This window comes from Lonchura striata, chromosome 8 (assembly GCF_050655825.1).
Source record: "Lonchura striata isolate lonStrDom1 chromosome 8, ASM5065582v1, whole genome shotgun sequence".
NCBI classification, from domain to species: domain Eukaryota; kingdom Metazoa; phylum Chordata; class Aves; order Passeriformes; family Estrildidae; genus Lonchura; species Lonchura striata.
In genome coordinates, this window is record NC_140710.1 from 10,685,052 (window position 1) to 10,709,858 (window position 24,807).

Below are 24,807 nucleotides of genomic sequence, written 5' to 3' on the forward strand. Positions count from 1 at the left end.
GCAAGGACCCCAGTACCTGGCCTGGAATCTCTGGTCCAGCAGGTCCAAGCTGCTCCAGGTGCCTGAAGGAATTCAGAAGGTGTCATTACCCACCTGTGACTGTTCCATGGATACATGCAGCTGCCATCAACAGTCACAGACAAAGGAAACATCAGAGGGCAGAGATCAGCCCATTTTTTTGAGGAATGTGTCGACTTCCACAGCAGTTGTGTTCATTAGCAGAATGCTTCCATTTCATTTTCTCCTCTCTGAAGTCAGACTCCTGACTGTAGCCACTGGTTTGCAGTGTATCTGCACGAGGTCTTGAAGATGGACATGTCAGATAAGGAATAAGCAACAGCGGCATACAGAGCTCTCAGGTCATGCAAGTGACTCTACATAAATGCAGGAAAGGAAGAAACTCCCCTTTCTCTGGAAAATCAGCTGAGAGAGAAACAAACTCTTGACACACAGAGAGCACTGGGCAGGCATTTGTCATTTTGAACTTACCACACACTGATGAAAATACTAACACTCACTACCAGAACAAACAGACGCCTACATGCTATTCCCATAGCACTGCTAGTCCTCCATTGGGTCATTCCTAAGAGACATTTCTGCATTGGTTTCCTCTAGAAAAAGCAGCTGTGTGAGCCACCTGCTTGCAGCTAAAGCCAGTGACAGCAAGATCTCAGTCTCAAGTACAGAGAAATCAGATGAAAGCACAAGAGAGCACAAGACAGATGTTTTCCAGCCACCTGGGCTGCATCCTAAAGTACTCGATGAACTGACTCAACAGTCTCGAGCACTAGCATTGATTCCCTTTTGGGGTGTCAAAACCCCAGAAAAAGGTAGGGGGTCAAAGGACTGAAAAATGGACAGAAGTAGTGTCTAGACTTAACAAGGGAAAAAAGGGAAGAGAGTTGAATTATGATTTCAATTCCCAGAATAGCAGGAATAATTATTTGTAAGCACTTGAAAAAAAAATAACAGACTGAGTAGCAAGCCAGGTGGATTTGTCAAGAGTGAATTACTTTTAAAAAAAAATTTTATACAGACAAAAAATTATGATAGGGCAGAAGGAAGACATGAACTGGAATTCAGTAAAACTTCTGACAGATCACTTTCACAAACATGCCAAAAGCATTATTGGTGATACAACTGTGATACAAGTTCAGAAGTGGCCAAAAAACTATCCAGGAGGCTCAGTGGGCTCACTCTAGGAATGGATTGATGTTAATACTTTGGGGTCTGCCTAGGAACCAACATTGTTTAGTGTTTTCATTATCAACCTGGATGATGAAGTAAAAAGTATGTTTATTAAATTGCAGAGGACATGAATCTGGAAAGAATGGCACGTATGCTGGGAAGTCTGCCAAAGGAACTTGGCAAACTGGAGGAGTGTTCTGGAAGAAAGGATCGGTAGGGACAAGTGCACAGTGCAGCTCTTTGGCACGAGGAGCCAACGGCACAAGCACAGGGTGTGGAGTGGGGAAGTGGCTGCTCTCCAATTTTTCCTGAAACCTGGAGTCTCCAGGAACCCACCTTCAGTTCCATGCCATTGTGGACAAGGCCACTGAAACAGTGGATGTATAAAGAATGAGAATTGTGAGGTAAATGAATTATCTACTTGCTCCTCTTTTTTGCTGTAGTCTATACATTTTTGGGCACTGCACTTTAAGAAACAGATGAATTAACTACAAACATTCAAAAGAGCAACAGGAATTAAGAGATCTGGAAAACATCACCTAAAAGAACTGAAAAAACCTTGGTGTTTATTCTGAAGAACTGAAGGATAAGGAGCCAATCACAAGAACACTGAAGTAATGCACAAAGCTGAAGTTTTTTTCTGCTCTCTGCCAATCTGGGCACTGAAGCATGCAGTTAAGAGATCTGCAATCACTCTCCCCAGTCTAGCAGGTTTTAACAGACTATTTGCTGCATCTTTCCAAGAGCAGAGGATACCACACAAGAATCTACTAATTGACTTGACTGCAAGCATCAGGGAAAAATTAAATTTGTTTTGAAGTAAACCAACCCATCCTTTGAGCTTCAAGCTAAACTCTAGGAGTCCCTGCAACTGCATTTGGGTTGCAGGGCACTGACACTACCAGGGCTTTCCCTTTCCCTGAATGAGGAACAAGAGCCTGACATAAAGCAAAGAAAATTACTTTTGACTCAATTATTCATGTTACGAAAGCCCATTTGTGCTTGCCCAGAGGTTGACAGGTAACTTCATCTGTCTAGTAGCCAGAAAATAATTGCAAGTTGGTGCCAGTGTTAGACAAGAGCAAAGTATGCACCCTTAAGGCCCTCTGTGTAACAGCTGTATACAATGATATTCCCAGACTGTTTTGGTATGTATGTGGAGCTGCCAACCTCCTCTCTCTGTCTCTAAACACACAGTATAATATGCCATCCTCTGAATGTTAATCCATTTGTCGTCTTATTTGCTGAAAAGTCATTAAGCAACATTTGAAAACATAGATATAGATGATATAGATATAGATATAGATATAGATATAGATATAGATATAGATATAGATATAGATATAGATATAGATATAGATATAGATATAGATATAGATATGATTTGTAAAACAAGATTATTTATTTGGGATTTCCTGACAGACAAACCATTCACTGAACGACAACTCATTGATCACAACCTGATTCTGTTCTGGGTAGGTGAATTGAAGAGAGCAACCCTGACTATTAACAGGTCCATGGTGCCTCAGAAGGGCACTCATGCAAATGATGGGGTGAAGTTTTTACACGGGGAAGCCAGCATATCCACCATTTCAGTGTTTTAAAATAAGACTTGATACTGTTGTTCTGGATGATACTTTAACCAAACACAAATCATGAATCTTGGTAACTGAGCAAAATACAATGGCTTGTGCTATCCAGGAGGTCACAGTAACTCTGACTGTAGCCTCTTTAACAAGTTGTGCTGCTGCTGTCTCCTCCTCCCCTCCTGTGACATCACATCCTTGTCCCCAAACTCCTATTTCTTCCCTTTCCCATTTCTCTCTTCCTTCCTCTGCTCTTAAATCCTAGGAATCCATAAAATCCATGCAAAAGCTGATCCTTTTAAATATTCTTTAAGATAACGAAAAATTAATTAAATTGTTCGCAGTGCACACTAACAATCTTGAATAGCAAGCCTCATCTGTGGTGCAACACAGATTGCAGAGAGACATTTTTGTAAAACATATTTAATTAAAGCTGAAGTCTGTGTAGGTAAAGAAAGTCTTCACTTAAATGCAGCAGGACACAGAGTGGGACTCTCCTCAGACCAAAATGTGGCAGATATGATGGTGATACAATGCCTGCCCATCGTTACTAATTAAGTGACTTTCACAGTGTCATCTGACAGCCTTCTTACCACTTTCTCCTTGTAAACAATGTATTTCAGCCACTTGAAATCCTGCCATTTGAATCCTGCCAGAACAAACAGGGAATCCTTCTCATACTGCTCCATTTTCTGGATTGCACCTTCAGGATATGTGATCCGGAGTGTTGTCTTGCCACCCACATCTTTTTCAAAGCCCTTCACCGGAGCCGAGTTCAGCCTGCAGGGCAACCAGAGAAAAGACAGTGTCATGGATTCCCACTTCCACTCAGATTCCCACTTACACTCCTGTGTGTTGATGACACAGCAATCACTGCTGGGCAAGAGCTCCCTGTAGCAGCTGCTCCAGTAGCAAATCTTAATTCTTGCAGTTCTTCATCACAAACACTTACGGAGGGTTGTACCAAGTGACGACAGCTTAATTAGAAGTTACATAAATTCTATCACTGAATATAATGCAAACCATTGCTGCATGTCAACTCCGGGGATCTAAATAAGGTTGGAGGCTTTGGAAAAGGAAAGTGAAAAATATTGTCCTTGCAAATTTAGAGTAACAAACTAAGCATTAATATTTTAATGGCCCATTGCTCCTTTGATGTGTTAGTTGGGTTCTGCAAAGCTGTGCTGAAAGAGATGATGAAGCTCCTCATCAGTTTAAACAAACTGAAACAGGTCTCATTTTCCAGCCCCAGCACAGAGCTTACACCACTCACCTGCAGTGAGGCTGCACAGGGAAATAAGCCACTTATAATTCTCAAAAAAACCCCACAGGATCAATCTGCACCTCTTTAATTCTCCAAAGTGGCCCATTATGAGGGTGAGCTGCCTTGCAACGCCAGCACAAAGGAAGAGGTTGGGCTGAGACAAGGCTCAGCACCACTGCAGTCTCATGAGCTCCAAGGAGTTTCTGCTGTGGAAGTGCATCCCATTCTCTGAAAACACTCAAGCAGTCACACAGCTTTGCTCTTAGAGACGCTGATTTCTAAGGAGATGCTACATATTTAGCTGTGCTTTTGTTAAAACATTTCTCAGGAACAAAGTTTTTTGCCTTGAAAAAGCAAACTGCTTTGGCATGAACAGCCATGATGACTTTCATGACATTAAAGTTTTCAGAATTTCTATTCAAGACTAAAACTCAAAGCTGAGGAAATTGCATGTAACTTGGAATACAAATCTTGCAGACATCAAACAGCAACCTCTGATGGCACAGGATTGCCTGCTTGAATTATTGCAGCGTTCTTGACTTGGTGTTGCTCAATATACTGCAAAGTGCTTTTGGACTGCGATTTTTGCCATGTACAAATGTTGGATTTGTCTTTTATAGCCTGGGTAAGCATTTTATATTGAAAAACTGTTAGTAGAATAAAAATTTCTATATAATCTGAAATTATATTCAAAATCTAGAGAAATGTATTCTTAGGCATTTTTAGCAAAAATACTTATTTTATCATCAGGAATAAAATATTAAAGGCAAATCAAGAATCAGCACCACCACAATTAATACAGCAGATGAAGTATTTTCCCATGGTTTATAAACCTTTTGTAGCCTGACTTTGAGGAACTAGACCTGAGTACAATGCTCCCAGACAGCCTGATCCCTTGCTTTTTCCTCTGTTGCTGATGGCACATTCACACACCACTCCCTGCTTCTGTGGGCAGTATTAAAACTTGAAGGTGTTGTGTCTCTTGGGGCAAATGAACTTATACAAAGCAAAAGCATGCAGCTCTAAATGTAACAGAATACTACCAATACTATCAGTATTCTGCAAAGAAAGCAAGTTCTACATATTTTCATCTGTTTTCTTTAGGATGAGGAAGTGTCTGCAGTTGTTTCAAATGTCATTGTGCAGCTCTTTGGCAGGTTTTTCCCATCCTCAGCTGCTGGGTTCACTCTTTTGCTGCTTACTTTGTTAACACTCTCAAAACTTGGGAGTTCTGCTTTGTATCTAGACAGGAAATAAATCAAACCATTTCCCCAAGTGATATGAACTCAGGTCTCCAGCAAAGGGCCAGAGTGTGAGCTGCTGATGGAGCCACAGTGACAGAGCCAGCACCCCCAAGGCCCAGGGGCAGTGCCAGCAGTGGAAAGGGAAAGTTCAGGCAGCCACAGCACACAAAGGTGCTGACTCCACAGCCCAAACCCCTTCCCAGGCTCCCCAGCTTATAAACACAGCTGAATCTTGGAAAACCTCAGTTAGGATGCCAGGCCTCCTTGTACTGCCCATGGACAGGCACTTTTCTCCACAAGAAGTTCCAGAGTGTTTTTCTGTCTATGTTTGCTCATTACATGTGGAGACACTAACTCCTAACCTTGGCACCATGAAGAACCTTTCAGATACCACTCAAGTATCACCATCAGGCGAATCCCTATCTGGTTCTAATCAGGAATTTTTGATACACATTTATTTTTGCCCAGTCTGCAATCTATTCTAAGGAGGCATTTCAGAGCACTGACTGACTGCTGCAATAAGTCCTGCCAGGTAAATAGAGTGACAGCTGGGAATAACATCTGCACTGAAATCTGATAATGTCTAGTTAAAGAAAAACAGTAACTCATTTCAAGCTCTTTTAGAACTGATAAAGCTGAATTGGACTATCTTCACTGCAAAGAACAAAATTTCTTGCTGCAATTAGCAATCCTCACATAGTAACACATGAGGCATCAAAGAACTCCACATAGTGTTGGATCACTCCTTTGTCCACAAATGTACCACATTTTTAAATTTAAAATTCATTCCCTAGGTCCCAAATATCATCCTTCAAAGGAGTTCTGCAGTGTATGAAAAAGGATGTTATAATACATGGGACTTCCCCAGCTTCCACAGGAATAAAGCAAGCAGTTGGATACATATCCAAGCACCTGGCTTCATTTAACCTTTACAGTTGACTTCTCTCTCCTTTATCCATCCCACCAACAGCACAGGTGCTTAGCTGCCCTCTTATCCTCCCAGCTTGCAAACTGACATAGATTTACTGGTGTGGAGAAAAAAAGCTGAAATTTTCATTTAGAAATTAAATAGTGGCCTTCCTGATGTAAATCTTAGTGGGTGGCTTAGACCAGATGGATTGAAACTGTTCTTTTGCTACTTTTTGAATAACCTGAGCCCAAGGAAAGGTTATAAACTGCATATTACTTCAGCTGGAATAACTACAAGTCACCCGACTATGACGAGAAATAAGAGCTCTTTGTTATCAACTGATAGTGGGATGAACTAGGAGAAGGGCTGAAAAAATTTTGACCTGTTCTGAACAGCCATCCCTGTGTCCAGCATACTGATGGAGAAGCAGGGAACCATTCATAGGAACCAAAGACTGAAATGGATCTTCTTGGTCTTTTTGTCCAGAGTTGGAGGATAGTTATTTCTCTCTGTATGTCCTATTCTTTCCTTACACATGGGAGAGAATAGAGACCTTGCTAAATAATACCTGCCTTAAATTCTTTTATTAATCCCTTTCTTTCTTCTACCTTTAGCAAAGAATTCACTATCTGCCACAATGTCTTAAAGTTGATAAAAGTTGAGAAAGATTATATCAGATACATTTCTTTTAATACAAAATCAGTTATCTTACTAAGAAAAAAAAACAACTTAGATTATGTTAAACTAGTTTTATAAACTTACATTGCAGTTTATCTCACTATTATTATTTACCATAATAATATTTTGTTACTCAAAACCTGACGGAAAACTGCTTTTTTTTTTTTTCAGGCAGACTAATGGGTCTGTAGCTCCCTAGAGCACATTCTCCCTCACTCCTACATGCACTCTCTCAGTCTCCATTAGTACAGGTATTATGTTTGTTAATCTCCAATCACCCAGAACGCCTCCCTGACTTGACAGATTTATTACTAAGAGTTATGACTAGACCTGTGATTTCACATATCAGCACGTTTTTCAAGCATTCTGAGATGGCGATGATCCAGGTCCTCAGCAAAACAAGAAGTCCTAACTCTGACTGTGGTCCTTGGCACTCCCACCACTCTACTTCTGCTGCCTTATTCAACATTGTCATCTGCAGAGACACGAAGTACTGCCAGTTTCTAGGGCACACTTATAGGTGTTTAATCACTGCTGGGTCCTCCCTCATAGAGGCTTCCACCTTCCTAACACCCTACGCTGCACCAATCTTAGTCCTGCCTCTGAGGTGCAGCTCCTGGGGAATGCTACATGTGTATGACCAATAATACTGTCCTGAGCTACCACAGGAATACATCTGGGAGCAGATCCAACAGTGTGACTTACTGCTTGACCACCTAAGGGCGTCACAAAAGCAGCTTTTAGAAAGGAGCTATGAAGGGAAGGTTCAAGTGACATCATACAAGAGACCATATTCCCAAGGAGCTGTGGAAAACAGAAAGCTTGAGGAATGCCTTTACCCTTTGATGTGATCATCATTTATAACAAACCTTTTTAAGCACATGTCTATTTTTACCCTCCCTGTAAGTTAATGCTTCCATACAAAGGGATACTGTCACTAGTACAGGTTAAACTTTGCCTGCATAGCAAGTGAACTGATGCAGAAACTGAATATGGGACAGGAACTGTAATGCCAAAGACTCACCTGACAACAACATCATAGTCATCAATTTTTAACCCCAATGACTTATTTGCAAGTACTCCACCATTTCCCACAATAATACATCGCCGGCAGCTGAGACTGTGGAAGAAACAAAGGAGAGAAGTGATTTTTGTAATTGAACTTCAAACACACAGAGAGCACATATTCAGTTTGCATGTATCCAAGAACTACAGGAAACCTCTGTACATATGAAAAATTATGAGGGGGACAGAGATACACTTGATCCCCAGTTCACCTCATCATGCCCAGGCATTACATGTGATACATTGCTTTCAACACCTCACACCACGTGTGGCATAATGAGATGAGCTGTCAGGACAAGCAGCTCCTCTCCCCCCACACCCCTGGTATGATGGGCTTGAATCAAACCCATCTGTTTACTTGAACCATCTCATTATTCATTCAGCACTGAAATAACATTAAACCAAAGGCTTAGTGAGGAAGTCTTCTCTCCAAGCAATTTTATGAGTGCAGGCAGATCTTGCCAGGTATCTGGGGTGGACTCACCTTGCTGAGAACAAAATTGCTGCTTTTATCATAAGACTTCAAGAGACAGAAAAACATTAAATTGAGAGAAAAAAAGATGCCCCCACACATGCCTGTCCAGTAGGAAGCATATATGGAGACACAATAGGTGAGGAAACGGAAGGACAATAACGTTAATTAACAAAGAAACAGGAAAGAGAAGGAAGAGAACAGTTTCTCGTGGAACCCTGAGTCACGAGAACACTGCAGCAGATGTTAAAAAGCGATTTTGTTTTGAAGACAGAGAAAGGACTTCTTTCCAGCTATCTAATCCCAAATGCAGCTGGGTCTTCTGGCAATGTGCCTCCATCTCTGGTAGTTCACTGAAGGAATACGTGTCTGCAGAGCCTTTTTCGGAAAGGGTCCAAGGCAATCAGTTGTTTGGAGCAGATCCCTGAACTAGGCAGCCTTCCTAGCCCCAGGCACAGTCAACTGGTCGCTTTCAGGCTGTCCTCTCTGTGAAAAGTCTAAAGAGCCAGCATGAGGAAAGCTGTGCTTATGTGGGGTCCCTTTTTGCAGAGCAGGGCTAGAGGGCACTCAAAAGACTCAGCTAAACCACTAAAGGTCACTCTGCTGACAAAGATAGCTGGAGACACATGCAGAATTAACAGAACCAAGAAATGCTCAGGAACAGCTTTCCTGCCCAGGTAAAGGTCCATTGCAGATCCAAACCTTTCCAAAAGAGAAAACTCCTTCATGCAGATGGACATATTAGCCCAGTATCCCCAAAGGCTGAAGAAGCATGTGTTTATGATAATCAAACCACAATAGAGAAAGAATATTATAGATGATAGCATACCAAAAAATCCCCAAACCAACCAGTTCTGGCAACAAGGAGAAATCGGACACAAGATCTGGTTCAAGCAGTATTTTGTGACAAAGAGAGGGAGAGTCAATCCCAAGTACACCAAAATGAGTGACAAAGATGGTAACAGCTTTGTCAAAACCTTTAAGGAAAAGGTGCTGTAGGAGGGAGAAAGACACATAGTTCAGTTCTGGCCAAGTGATATTTCAGAAGGAAATACACTCTTTTGATGATTATGACAGGAAAGTTTGACCTCCTAAAAAACAGACTGCTGGGTGAAATACTGTACCTTCTCCACTCAGCTGTGTCTCAGCTATGACTCCTTTTGAATTTTCTGTTTTGAAGAAAAATACAGTGCTGAAATCCAAAGGCTGTGAGCTTCAGGCACTCCACTCTTTCCTCTTCCCACTTACTGTTAGGATGTTCTTACCAATTCTGAATACAGATCTGTTTGTTTCAACCTCAAACCACTTAATCGCTTTCTTCACTTTTCTGCTAAATTAAAGCACCATCTACTGTCAGCAGTCTCTTCCACATCTGCATGAGATCCACTTACTGAGAAAGCACTGTGTATAAACATCTGCCTCTCACAGGGCAGACTGGTGAGCATGAGCTGCTGTGAGACAGAAGAACCAGTTCCACCAGCCAAAGCTGCTCCAGCAGCTTCATGGCTCTGCTCCCACACAGGACTCAGAGACTAATCAAACCCCACTCCTAATCTTCTATTGACCATACAAACTGGAGTGAGCTCATGACATCTTGCACACCATGGCAGCTCTTCTAGGTCTTGACTCACACTTGCAGTACATCCCTGAACAATTCTCAGCTTCCCCTCAGATCCTCAAAATACTGATTCTGGAAGACCAGCATGCAGAGCTAATGCTGCTCAAGGCAGAGTGCCTTTTACACAGAGATTTTACTTACATCATTCCAATTTTCTTCTTACAGTCATTGGTTTGCAAAATATAATCCTCATCTTGTAAACATGACCTACATTGTTGCCTCAGTGATGCCTGATTTTTGATTTGGCTCCAGTGAAGGATGCAACGAAATAGTCAAGACTGACTTGGCCCTCCTGCTCATTACTTTCCCAGTCTTGGGTTCTGCAAATTTTCCTAGTGGAATTTCACATTTACTCCAGACTGGTTTTAGGCCCTGTGAACACCTGCCAGCAGGATTACACTGTAAGTGTCACTAAAGGATTAATTCTCCACACTGACAATAACTTTTTAAAGCCATGTAACATATCCTATTCCTAAAAAGGATACCTCTAAATGGTGTAGCATAGAAACAGAACATAAAGGACTGAGACAAATAACTAATGTGTGCCTCTAAAAGTTTACCTTTACCACTCAAGCTTCTAGTTCATCTAAAAATATATCCTCTACATGGCAAGATTTAATTTTCATAAACCCAAAGTAACATAACATCAGTTATGCTGCCAACCTGGCTCTGCCTTCTGCAGGATTTTTCCTGCAAGACCTGCAAACAAATCAACTTACAGCTACCTTTTTATTAGCTCCCATATTTCTCCAAGAATGGCTGGAGATACAAATACAACATTTGCTGTTCTCTCAAACGTTCCAAGAAGGGCTAAAAAGCAAACACTAATAACAACAAGAATTTTTTATTTAACTCTTCATTGTTTACTGATTTTAAAAGACATATAATTGTCATTTAATACCCTTGTAGTTACTAATAAAAGAATCACAAAGTATTTAATTGTTGCTGTAAAATGAGACATCTTTCTATCTTTACCCCAAAAAATGAAACAAATATTTAACTGAATGGTTCTGCCTTTACTCATTGTAATTGATATGTTAATCACTTTTGCCCAGCTTCATGTCTGAACCACTCTTCTACCCTCATGGTTCTGATATATTTAAATGCATTCTCCTTTTTCCTTAAGTCTGCAGATAAGATTTTTCATTAGTAACTTTCTGACCCTAAGGTCTCATCTTTGATCTTCTAGCAGCTTAAATTTCTTTCAAATGTACTCTGTCTACTGATTGTGCCTGAGCATGGGAAACCTGCACAGTCATTGCTGGCTCCAGGCAAGTTTCTGGGTGAAGAAATGCACAACGCAGGCAGCATCAGTTACAGCTCAATTGTTTCTCCACAAAGAAGGGTGCAAACACCTTTGTGCTTGTTTACACAGTATGTCAAGGCCCTGTTTCTTTTCCAGAAGATTTCAAGGATTGAGCACATCAGACACAGCCCATGTTTCAGTTTGCTACCAGGGTGGTATGAAGGACAGTCATGGACTTTCCACAACAGATACTCCCTAAAGCCCTAAACTGGGAGCTGCAGCCAGATGTACAGACTCTTGACACAGATACTCCAAGGTTCAGTTCATCTACATGAAAAGCAGGATTCATGCAGATTTTCTCGAACAATATAAAACTGTAAACACATATATGCTTTGTAGCAATTCCTATTTCCTCTTCTCTCTTATCAAAGTGCTTTAGGGATTTGTCAGGGGAGAAAAACCACAAAGCCTTTCTTTACACAACTTTGGATCTGAAGGCTTTGAGGAAAGATATAAATACTCTGTTATATCTTTAGGGTAGTTGGTGCATAAGGAAGCTTAACATATTCTGGCTTGATCTGGCTGCTGTTACTTAAATGAGTGCTATCAACCTGAACCAGAGCGGGACACACACCTCTCTTGTTCTATCAAATCCCTTCCTCACTTGTTCAGGTAATATGCTGCATTAGTAAAGACTATGATAGTTATAAGATCAGACTTTCAGTTTTCTTTCATTACTAGCTGGAGGCAATACAAAAAATGTCAGTCAGGTTTTTATATTTATGTCTTTTCACAGGAAATTTACATGTCATCACCCCAGAGATGTAACCTAAAAATCCACTGAAGTGCAGCCAGCAGATGGGCTGTGAATTATAAACCAAGCCCTGATCCATTTGCAGAATGAGGGACAGGCCACTGGAGGAGCCACTAATCAAGCAATGAAAATCTCAGCAATATTGGTGGGCCTGGAAAAACCAATGGAGGGCAAGAAGTTTCAAAGATGAGGCCCGCTGACATCTGTGTGAGAGAAAAAGATATGCCAGCTCAGAAGGAAGAGGTCAGCAGTTCTAGAGAAAGTCCCCTGGATCTCCAAACTTTTCCAGACAAGCTCAGGGGTGAGTTGTAACTCCCCTCCCAAACATCACTGGAGCTTCACCTACCCCTGCCCTGGAGCAGGAGCAGGTTACCATTCAACACAAGGTGCTGTAATGAGGAGTCATGAAGAAAGCAGGGCACCATGTATACTGGTACAGGTGTGAACCACAGCCTTTGTTCCCATGCCCTCCAGCTGCTGCTAGTTATAACACAATGCAGGGATTAGTGGAAGTGAATTGGCAAAGCTGCTGTGGGATGATGAAAAGTGCACGCATACCCAGAAGGATCACGTTTGCCTCATTTCAGCACCATGTCAGTACATTGTGTCAGGAAAGGTGCATCAGGATGCCCTTTAGCACAGGAATAATCAAGCAAACAAGGTCATTTCCAGGGCTTATGAGAAGCAAGTGAATGAAACTTCTCAAGGACCAGCTTTGTGAAGGAGGGCAGAAATTGAGAAGCTTGGGTAGGAACAAGACCAAAGGCTTGGTGTAGAGATCTTCCACCACACAGCTCTAATCCTCTCTTTCCTTTCTGTGTTCTCACGCACTGCTCTGACCTCACCTTTCCTGCCTCTCCCACCCTTCCCCTGGGAAAGCTGTATTCAGTGTATAGTTACATGAACACTTACTCCAACGGGCTGGGCAGTTCTCACCCTCCCCGCCCATCCCAGCCTCTGCCTCTCCTGCTGCCATTCAGCTCTGTGCCCACACAACTCTTCAGTGGGAGGGGAGCTCTGGAAATGAAGTCATTGGAATGACCTGGGTTGAGAGAAAAACTCATAAACTGGAATTATCTCACTGATCTACTTTGAAGTCCCCTTTCAAACAATAGCAACAGCATAAGGAGAGGGGCAGCAGCAGTAGCAAATATGGCTTCTTAGACCTGCCAACAGAGAAAATGTTGATGCAACTCCATTCTGAAAAGACGGTGAACCTGGAGCCTTTGTCCTGCTTCTAGAATCAGCCCACTAGACTTCTGAGAGCCTACATAGAACCAAGAATGGTTTGGGTTAGAAAGGACCTTTCAAGTCCCCTAACTCAGGCTTTCTCCAGTTGCTTCAAGGTGTTGAGCAAAGGGGAGAGGTCTGGACTTTCTCCTTGACCAGTGAGCAGGAAGGGAGTGGCTAAACCCAAGGCTCTACCCCCAGCACACTGGTGCTGCCATGGAGGGGAACTGTTAGGATCTGCTTGAAGCTTGAGAAAGATGAGAAAGGAGCTAGACTTTATCCACCAGTCTTCTCCACAAATTTTCTAGGAATCCAAAATGGCAGATACCTGCTGCTGCCAGCACTGGAATTCAGTGATGACCACAGCTGAAGAACATTTCTGGAATGATACCCAAGTCTTCATCTGTGCCCTACTCACCAAGCTGGTTTAGCAGACCAGCACTATGGCAGCCTTCACAACTCCCACAGTTCCCAAGCTCTTTCTCCTCATAACTCCTCTGTTGCAACTCCATCCACCTCCTTCTTTAGGCTCTCACTTTCCAGCTTGCTATCCCAAGCCTCCTTGAGTCCCTTTCTCTCATAAATACTTCTGTTTTAATCCTTCCTAAGACCTGCTCACTTGGAAGGGCTTTGGGAGGTATTTGATGGTGATGCATATGTACTACACAATCAACATTCACTGATACGGATTTATCACAATTCCCAAGGAAACAGTACTGCCCCAAGATATCTGTGTGTTCACACACCACCAAACCTTGTTGCTGCAATGCAACAGAAACAAATGTCTGGCTTGTTCCTGAGGTCTCATTTGCACTTGATATCTCATGTATTTTGCATATATTTCATGGGACTTAAGTGTTAGATCTTTCCTATCTCTGCAGCAAACCCATTATAAAGAACCCAAACCAAAGTGAGCAGCTCATGCCAGAGTCGTTATGTTTCAGAATCTCCTGCAAAATTACTTTTAAAAAGCCTGAAACATTCTACACCTCACAAAACAGGTGAGCAGCAAGGGTCACAATTACATTAACCTTCACTGCAAGAATCTTCCACCTGCCCTCTGTCATTAAGATTAATTTCATATGAGCAACCTTCTGAAGGAGTCTATATGTGGATTTTTCAACAGATTAAAATCTTAACTCTCCAACCAGAACTGAGATAAACCCCAGATGGATGAGACTCAGTTGTGTACAAAATCTCTAAGAAGGTCATTTGTAAAATGGTTTTACCTTCTGGACATAATTTCTCAAATTAATCCAAAGTCTGAAGGCTAACCCTATCTGGCACTGCTGTAAGGCAGCAAACTTCAAAGAAACCTAAATTAACACATAGACTGTGCAAGACTAAGAATAAGCTTTCACACAGAAAGTAACTCCCAACTACAGCAGGCAAGCTCTACAACCAGCATGAGAGATGCAGAGACCTATGGAAAGGCTGGTTAAGCTTATGAACTTTGTCGTGAAAAATGGGCAGAAGGGGAGCTGGGGTAGAAAATAAAACCCATGTGTTTAGAAAGCAGGAACTGTGTTCTCAGCCTGGGTCAAGTACCACTGGAAATAAGTATTACCAGGACTTTGAAAAGAGCTCAAGTCCCAGAGTAAAAACCTCTGACAGCTTCTGAAAAAAATAAAAAAAACAAAACAAACTTTCCCTAATCTGAGAGGTGGCACTAAACCAAACCTGTGGGAAAAATGGAAGAAATGACAGAAAGCAAGGACAGGACTGTCACTGGGAAGCTGATTGTAAACATGGCAGTGAGTTTCAGAAACAACCTCAGCAACAGAACTGAAGAATCAAAGGAGCTTCTTCTAAAGGCATCAATTCAAATATCACAGGACCCAGGAGACTGCTATCCTGTTCATCCTAGCACAGGCTTGGCCAACACAACCAAACATTCCTACTTTGAGAGTGAGGTATTAATGAAAAACATTGTTGAAATAAGCCAGTCCCTTCTTTTCTTCTAAAATTCCTTGTGGTTCTGTTGCTTTGTCAGAAAGGCTGGAAAAGAGCAAAGTGTTTATCGAAAGCTGCTATTTACCTATTTGAAAATGGGGCAAAAGGATGTCTTGTAACAACATATGAAAACAAATGATTAGGAAATAGTCAAAAGCTAAACACTTTTTTCTACTTATGTTTGACTTGACAGAAGTCTCCAGAGTCTACAGATTTACTATAAAGAGGACTCAGTTTTCAGCTCCTGACTTACTCATCCACATTCAAATGTATTGGCAATAATTTCTGGCAAAAAATGTCTAAAACGTCTAACAAAATTTATATAGGACATATGGTAAAGAATCACTTCTACTTCTTCTGCTCTGAAGGTTTCATCTTACCTGTCAAGAGCTGGAGTTAGACGATAATCTTTGGTTGCTGACAGGATGGCTTTGATCAGATTATCTGGGGAGAAAGGAAGAAGACATTAGGAACAAGTTCTGACTTCTAACGGAAATGAGAAACAATGTGGAGTAAAGCATCTGAAGCAGTTACTTGAAGGAACTGAAAGGTTCTCATTAGGAATGAACGCTAAATTGAATATTCCTATTTTCTCTGGACAATGACCTTCACACACAGCCTGCAAAGACATGTTATGTGCCAAATTCTGATGCAGTGTGTAATAGCCTTGCACGGAGATTGTCACAGGAACAAGCACCATACATTTTATAGCAGTGATTTCATATTCCCTGCCCTGAGATGACAGTTTCACAAACACTTCAGACACAAAAAGGCCAGCATCACTGTCACTGCTTGCCTTCAGAAAAGCTTTTATGTGGCTGAGTGGTGAACTGGATGCAGGAACAGAACCAGGCTAAAATGGATGCTTTCTATTCTGTGGGTTACTTTCAGTTTAGGTTCCTTAGTCCATCTTTCTTCAATTAAAGCACCATAACTGCATAAAGAAATGCCCATGGAACTGCAGCCTACACTGATACCCTGCAAATGCTGCAGCAACCAGATGATGTAAGTTATGCAAGCATAGGCACACAGACAACTTAAATGCATTAAGTTGCAGAAGCACAGTGATGACATACAAATAATTCTATCGGCTATGGAAACTTTGGAGTCTGCTTCCCTCTAGATTTTGTCCTTTGTCCCTAATTTTGCCATCTCTCTCCCCCAGAGAGATCCAAACTCCTTTACCATGGCCCAACTAGGGCCAAAAGCAGTAAGGCTCTGGCTAGTTTGTATTTACAACTGTACTAGTAACTTCAGAATGTCTGTACTGGGTTTGACAAAAAGTCCATCTGCCTCCAAATCCTGACTCTAACTGTGGTCTTAAGCAGATACCTAAGAGGAGAACAAAACCAAAGCAAACAGATGTATTTCCCTGAAATTCTCTTCTTCTATTCAACTGTTTCCAAATCAGGCATTTTGTATGTCAGATACAGCTTCTTTGTATCTGATAACTTGCAATGATTTCTAATCCATGAGCTCAGAATCTTCCTCAATCCATATGGACATTCAATCACTTCCCTTTGCAATTTTGAATATGGCTTCTCTGAGCTTCATTTATACTGGAAAAGATTGTGAACAATTAGTTCCCTTCCATCTTTGCTTGGGAGATTGTAAATAACTCTAATATCCTAAAATATTTCAGTCAACTAACTAGTTCAGAAGTTCCTAGGAAACACCAGTTAAAATGAACAAATAAGTCTCATTTCTTTACAAAAGACTAAAAATGGTACAGAAACATTACAAAAACTGACAACAAATGATTTTTCACCTCTAACTTAAACATCTTTCCTGACAGACACTAATTACAGCAATCAGCAAAGTTAGGAGAGACCTTTTAACATTAAGAATTCTGCTCTTCTCCACTGCATCCTTCCTCAGCAGCAACAGGACAAATGTGTGACATAAACACAGGAGCTCAAGGCAGCCCACATACCAAAGAGCTTTGAATCTGACAACAAGCTGGCCAGACACACAAAGATGATAAACAGAAAACTCTGACAATTACTTGAGATTCAGGGAAGTTTTTGATATAGCAGCACTGGCAGCACCTGCCAACCATTGCAAGCTGGGGAGTGTGATTACCTTCAGATCATAGTTTGGAGAGGAGTAAGGGACGAGGCAATTCATAAGGGTAAAAGCAACTTTGATAACAAAATAGTGGTGCTTAGTTTTCCTTCATCTCAAGAATTTCTTCTGATGCATAGGCAGCAGGCTTCCCTGCCAACAGGAACGCTACTCCCCTAAATCTGCTCTAACAGCAGTAGGTTGCTGTGACCTCTAATGGCATCATGCCACAGTCCTCTCCTTGGCCTCCTTCACACCTTGGCTTTTGCTGGACAGCATATTTTACTGACGTTGTTTTCCCACATTCTCAGAGAAGACATCAAAGGATTGCATGTCAAGGGTTGCAACTTCCCATCTACCAAGCTTTTGTTATGCCAGATTTGCTCTATCACCCACAAGTTACACCCTGCACTACTTGGAGACCATCCCATGGACTATTTTAGAAAAAAACATTAAAAGAATACAGTTGAGTGATGCATTCAAATTATTCTGGTTTACTCATGTTGCAAGATAATTAGTAATGCCTTCTTAGTGAATGCTCAAGAATGAAATAAAACTATAGGAGTGGATGTGGCAGCATTTGAATGGAGGTGCTTCCGAAACTAAAACAAACAAACGACAATATCGAGCATTCAGTACAGATTATGAACAGACAAATAGGAAATAGCTCTTCAGCAGACCCCACAGCCCAGCAATACATGGCATCCAAAAGTTTAGGAAGTTGCACAAATTGTTACTATTCAAAACTGCTGACCAAAGCTCAATAAAAGACAAAGTACTTCACTGTCAAGTGTTCACTCACAGCAGGAATGAAGATGGCACCAAGTTCATCTGCTCTAGCCCTCTTTTTGGAAGCCAGGAAAAACTAATGGCTGGGACAGGGGACAGGCACTAGATCTTTCTGGTTGAGCTGGAACTCTACTTCACTGTTGCACTTGCACCTTGATGCTGGCAGTAGGATGGAAAGACATGACCTCCTCCAGAAGGAGTTACTGTATTTTCTGTATTTTCCTGGGGAAAGGTTTTAAGGATCACCAGATGCTGCTGTGGCTGATCTGCAACTGTGCACAAGACCACAAAGCAGTAAGGAGCACTAAGGAACCACTGGCAGGATCTTTTAATACAGCTGGGGCAAGGTGGAGGATCACTTGCAGTCACCACTGCAAAGACTATGATCACAAACTTCTGATATCAGGGCTCACCTCCAGGCTGTGACTAAAGAAAATTGGGCACCAGGAAAGCAAGTACGTTATGTAAGGTCCATTGATGAGACATGCTCTCTCCAGGGTAAGAAACTGAAGGGGTAATGAGCAGTCTGCCTTAGACACCTATGTACCGAGTGAAAATAATGGGTGCAAGTACATGTAACAAATACTACAAAGAAAAATTCCTTCCTGCTTCAAGTAACAGGATTTGTGCACAGCCACTGCCTGGAAGTCAAGGACTGAAAGAAATTTTGCAAGGACAAAAGATAGGCCAAGTTGTCTACATGAACACATCAGCAGGGCAAGTAATCTACTGCAGTCTTCTGCAGCCATAGCCTGTTTATTATATTTTCTTTTTTTTGTCATGGAGAATTTAGATCACTGGGGAGAGTGGGAGATTATTTAACCCATTCATCTATCAACCACTATGCATGCACTCTTACTATGAAAACAAGGCAAGAAGACTCTGCACATTTTTCTCACATCTAGAGGAGGAGTTGACTACATTTATCTAAGAATCCTGAGTTATCTTGACATATTCTATCAACTTTGCCTTATAACATAAGAAGATTCAAAAGCCAGCTCAGTACTGGATGATTTGTCTGAACACAAGTACATATTGACTTCAGGTTCACCCTGAAATTTTCAGACATTTGGAAAAACTAAATAGTTAGAAATTAGGCAGACAGTGACCACACAGTGAGAATCAGCCTAAGTCTCAATTCTAGCCTTTTCCTCTGTTATTTATGTGAAGGAATGGAGGAGACCTTCACTGTAAATGTCAACAACACTTAAAATTGTTGTTTCTAATGCAGAAATGTCTTGCTTGTATCACCAAAAGAAGATAGGAGGCCTTTCCAGTCCACAGGGTTTACTGCAGGCATCTCACAGGGTCTACCTTCTGCCTGCCTTGAAAGCAGGCAAACTGGGATGTTTGTGCACTCTCAAATGGCCAAGAGAAGAGGCTGTATTTTTCAAGTTGTGTATACCAGCCACCCTCCTCAAAACCCAGCATGCCTACATGCCCCAGCTGGCAGCAGTGTGTGAACTCCCTGCCTCAGGGTCAGGGGACAGCCGCAGTGCTGCTGCAGTGCTCTGTGTTTGCCCTGGCAGCTGTGGCCAGTGCCCATCTCCACTGGTGGTCACCCAGCTGCCACCCTGCCAGTCAGCACTTCTGCAGGTCCAGGCCATCAGCTCCAGCTTCTGGGAACAGACTGACTCGAGTGAGGTTGACTGACATTCTGTGCAGTCTGCCAGGAGACTGCACATGGGTCCCTGTCCCATGACAACAGAATGCCACGTGTGTGTCAGCTTTGTGGGGAGTGTAAACTAAACACTATCAATGCTATGGATTAAACAAATCACAGTATTTACAAACAAGTTCTTAGCACAAGCCAGTGCATACACTTTTTTTCAATACACTACCCAAAAGTTCAGCTCTGTATAAAATTCTTCCTTCAGCATTTTTTTACCTTAAGGTCTTGCTCCATATGGGAGTTGAGGAATGACCTTTAACAGAGAAGTTTTTACATCTTTTGAAGAATGATCTTTACAGCAAATCAAGGGATGCAATTCTTCCACTCTACTTAACCCTAGTGAGGTGACATCTGGAGTGCTGTGTCCAGTTCTGGACTCCTCAGGACAGAAAATATGGAGCTCCTGGAGCAGGTCCAGTGGAGGGTAACAAAGATGAGGAAGGGACTGGAGCATCTCCCTTATGAGGAAAGGCTGGGGGAGCTGGGCCTGTTCAGAGGTGAAAAGAGAAGGATGAGAAGGGACCTAATCAATATCTCTCAGTATCTGAAGGGAGGTGTCAGAGGATGGACCAGGTTCAGCACAGTGGTGCCAAGCAGTGGTACAAGAGGAAACAGGCAGAAACTGATTCCCAGGAAGTTCCACCTGAATATAAGGAAGAACTTCTCTGTGCAGGTGACCAAGCACCGGGACAGGCTGTGCAGGGGGGTGTGGGACCTCCCTCACTGGGGACATCCCAGAGCCATCTGGACACAAACATGTGCAACCTGATTTGAGATGAGGTTGCTTGAGCAGGGGGGTTGGATCAGATGACCCAGGGTGGTCCCTTCCAGCCTGACTAATTCTGTGATTTTCCACTCTGGTGCCCAGCATGAGGCCATGGACCCACCACATGTTCCATTCTCTCTTCCAGAAACACCATGTCCAGCTGTAGACAGTCAATATTTTTCATACCTTTGTGAAGCTGGGAATCCAGGTTACAACAGGTATCACAATGTATCTGAAATTCCCTGCACCACTTCTTTTTATTATTGATCAGCAGACTTTAAGAGGTCAAGGAAGGAAAAAGCATCTATGAAGAATTCCAGAATTAAGCGGTGCATTGCAAACATGTGAACTGGCTCTCAAAAACAGCTAACTACAAACTGAGGAATCTGTCCCCAGATCAAAACTCGTGTGTAAATACAAGAGAGTGGTTTCTTGTGGTCACTAGCTGTACCAGATTTAGGTGGTTTGCTGGAGATACACTTTACTAACAACAGGACTTTAAACTGCTGCTCCTAGCAAGATTCCCATTGATGATTTTTAATGGCATTAAGACAAGAGGCATATACTGTTGCCTAGACACAAAGCAAAAGAAAAAGAAGACAGAATGTGCATGGTATCCTCCCTAGCAATTTTAGAAGAACCTGGCATGCATTAAATGTAAGCTCCATTAAAGCCCTTAAGGCCTATTTTTATAACAAGATATAAATAAAATACATAACATTTAGACTCTTCATTTACATTGTCGTTTTGGAGCCTTCAGGGATTTTTTTTTTCCAAGCTTTTCTTCACAACCAAGAGTTTATTTTTTTAGAATACAAGCTTAGTTCCTAACATAATCCTAGGGCTACAAAAGTTGGAACATTAATCTAAAAAACAATTATGAAAAAAAATGGGCAGCATTTTGCAATAACCATGCATTAACAATTTTGATCTAAACTCGAGTTCAATTCACAGGAAGCAATAAAGTCCATAGAAAGAGGCAAATTCACACCAAATAAAAACAGTCCTTGAAAGATTCACAGTGTGCTGGTTAAAGACAAGCAGGAAAATAAATACAGTTGTTATAGAGGGCTCTACATTTTGATGATCCTTCACAAGTGGCCAGGCAATATCTTCAAGGCCAAAAAAACTCAGTAACTACTACAGTGATTCCTAATTCTGCTGACACTTGCAGAAGCATTACTAAATGGCACTTCAAAACACAACAGCCAGAGAATATATGCTCTTCTCTTTAGAAGATAGAAAAGAGGAATAATATCATATCCATGTTTCCATTGCAATTCAAGACTTCGATGAGGAACTCCAATATGGAGTAATCCAATTAACTGAAAACTTAGGGTTTGCATCTCCCTTCTCAGTGAGTTGGGAGCAGGACTATTTTTTAGGCACACTCAACAGCAAAGCATCAGTTTTGATTGAAATAAGGAACTATTGTACTTTCATCAAGAGAATTCAAGAACGAGAATGGATTTAACTTCAAAATTCACAACATATCTCCCCTTTAGAAGTTTTATTCAGTAATGAAAAGGCAACCCTCTACCTCTTCTGAAATGTTCAACATTTTTTCCCCTTCAAACCACTCATTTCTTTTCTTTAGGATATAAAATCAGCTAAATTCCCTGGGGAAACATCAACATTTTTATATCTATATTCCCACGTGATAATGGCAACTATTACCAATTTTGGTCAAATGCAAAATTCTAGTTGAATCTAGTTCAGAAATGTGTCTCCAACTCAGGAAGAAACGACAATCTTGTTAATACCAACTCTGAACAGAACTAATGGCTATACATGGTTGTGCTTCTGCTTTTTGTTAGAGGAATAAGACATGAAGAACAAAAGAATACTTACAGTAGGAAAATCATCTGTACAACAAAGTACCACTAACAAAATGAGGATAAAATTGGAGAATTAAAGCATAAAATGCCTCATTCAGACCTAGTCAACTGCAGGCAAGGTGACTGCATGTGGTACTGCAGTCTCTACAAAGAGCGAGAAGATTAGGTTAGAAAAGACCTACTTTTCTAATGTGTTTTTTCTTGAATCAGAAATTGTCATGTCCAACTGCATATGTTTTCTCAGAGATTAAGTATTGCTCATGCCAAGAAAGCCAATGGAAAAAAAAAAAGCTATGCAAGAAAAGAGCATGCGTGAAAAGAGAGGAGATTTTCTCCTAATAACACTGTGATATGCCAACTTTTGCAGGCCTGAAAACTCAACATTTTCACTGGAGATGAATGGCCTCTGCCCCATGAGACTACTGAACAACTGCTGAGCAGCACTGAACCATGGCTTTTCCCAAGAGCACTGACACAAAAGAAAACATCCAAATAAAACCAAGTACAAGAACAGTTAATCATTGCACAATACATCCATTAGCATTGGTGGTCTGGACAAAGTCTTAATTCCTTTGTCACTGAATGTGTCACCAGTTCCAGACATCCCTCCAGTATCAAGTGAAAATACAAAGTCTCCTGGCCAGTACTTCATATTACATTTGATAAAACTGTAACATTTCAAACATGTTCTTATTCTCTTATCACCCTGGGGAAGGAATTGCTTCCTAGTGTCTTGATGGGAGGGAGATTCTGAGATGGTGACAACAGAATCACTCCCTAAAAAAATAACTATCACCTTCAAAGACAAACTGATTCAGGACCAAAAAGCAGCCTCTCTGCTCAAAACAACTGAGCAGGAACAAAGGTGGAAGTGATACCTACAATTACTGCTAAGCAGTGAGACAATTACTAACTAAATGCATAGAGGAGATCTTACACTGATCACATCTGTTTAGTTTTTTAGTGTATGCTGTGCCATATGTTTTCACTTAAGTTAAAAAACCAAAAAACTGCAGCAACTCTCCCGTCCTCATTACACAAAGAGGATGCCAGATATTAGCTACTCTTTCTTCAGAAAGCCTTTTATATTCTTGAAACCACATGTACTGAGAAATTCTATTAATAGTCAGGTATTTCTCCAGTCTTGTTTGTTGCCCTTCTCCAAATAACTCTTTCCTTTTGCTTTAGCTACAGAGGTAAATTTGGGGAGGAGGCCCCCTGGGATTAATAATCTTACTAACACTATAAACAAATTTTCCATTGCTTATTCATTGACAAATTTAACCCTGAGAGCAGTGCCCATGCTAGAGAATCTCTGCAACTACATGGACAGCATGGGCATATTCATATCTCCATAATAACTCTGATAGAAGCACTGCTAGAAAAAGGTGCAAATCCAAAGGAAGACATTTCAATTTAGATTTTAAAAAACTCCATGTGACTCATTTAAGAGCCCAAGAATCCTGCAGTCTCCCTGCTCTTCACTGAAAAAAGTTGCAACTACAGACTTGGTGGGTGCTGGGAAAGAATTCCTACAAGCAAATTATACCCTTGCAAATGGTGAAACATGGGAGGCACTCCAACATTCTAGTTAATGCCAAAACAATAGCCTGGGATGCAGGAGAGTGCTGGGAGGCTGGAGCTGTCCCCCACAGGAACCCTTGACATTTGGAGCTTTTAGAGTTCCAACATCTTGTTACAGTTTGATCTTCTCGACAACTGTGAGAGTTGACCAATTTCATCAAGTTCCTCACTTTGGCTACAAACACAGCAGCAAACAAATTGGCAGCAGGGCATGGGCCTGCACGGTCCTACTTGAGTCCATACTAATAAAGTGTCAGCACAGTCCCAGATGTGTTCACCAGGGCCAACAAACATCCTCCTCTACAATTCTCACGCATTCACAGGCTAATACAGGCCAGTGACCTTTCTTGATAGGAAGCCTGGACATAGCCACTCTATTTTTGTGGGGGGCAGGGAGTTAATCTGTTTGAACAATGAGCTCAACAGCATTCACGACCACAGGACAACCACTTTATTTATTAATAGAGACGGAGTCATCGTTTCCAAGCACTTAGAGTGGCCCATCCCGTTTCCAGACTCTGTCAAATCCCACAGTAGGGGACAACAAGTTCGATGTGGCAGACCATCTCAATTTCTAAAAGTGCAGTCAAACATGACACTGGCCTGTTTGTCAACACGGGCATTCCTCATTTAGAAAAGCTTGGTCCAGATTCTGAAATATAATCTCATAAGTACACAGCCAGCTGCAGAAGCCACTGGGTAAAACCTAGAGCCACTGTTACATGAATGGCCAAACTAGGTACTGGTAGTGACCATTTATGGTGTCAAAACATAATCACACCTCTTCATACCTACTATTTCCCCTATTCTCTGCACACAGAAGAAG

General features: G+C 41.5%; 1 protein-coding gene across 9 annotated transcripts in view; it reads right to left on the bottom strand.

The window, feature by feature from the left end:
- ST3GAL3 (ST3 beta-galactoside alpha-2,3-sialyltransferase 3) overlaps positions 1-24,807 on the bottom strand; it is a 186,110-nt gene that overhangs the window by 42,615 nt on the left and 118,688 nt on the right. For all 9 annotated transcript variants that reach the window (XR_014956868.1, XM_085585744.1, XM_085585749.1 and 6 more), the window contains 3 exons: positions 15,649-15,712; positions 7,895-7,990; positions 3,368-3,554 (listed from right to left, as the gene is read on the bottom strand). Coding sequence is in view for 8 of the 9 variants with exons in the window: in XM_085585744.1 (XP_085441870.1) it covers positions 3,368-3,554; positions 7,895-7,990; positions 15,649-15,712 (347 nt within the window). In the remaining variant the exon portion in view is untranslated. The remainder of the gene's footprint in view (positions 1-3,367; positions 3,555-7,894; positions 7,991-15,648; positions 15,713-24,807) is intronic.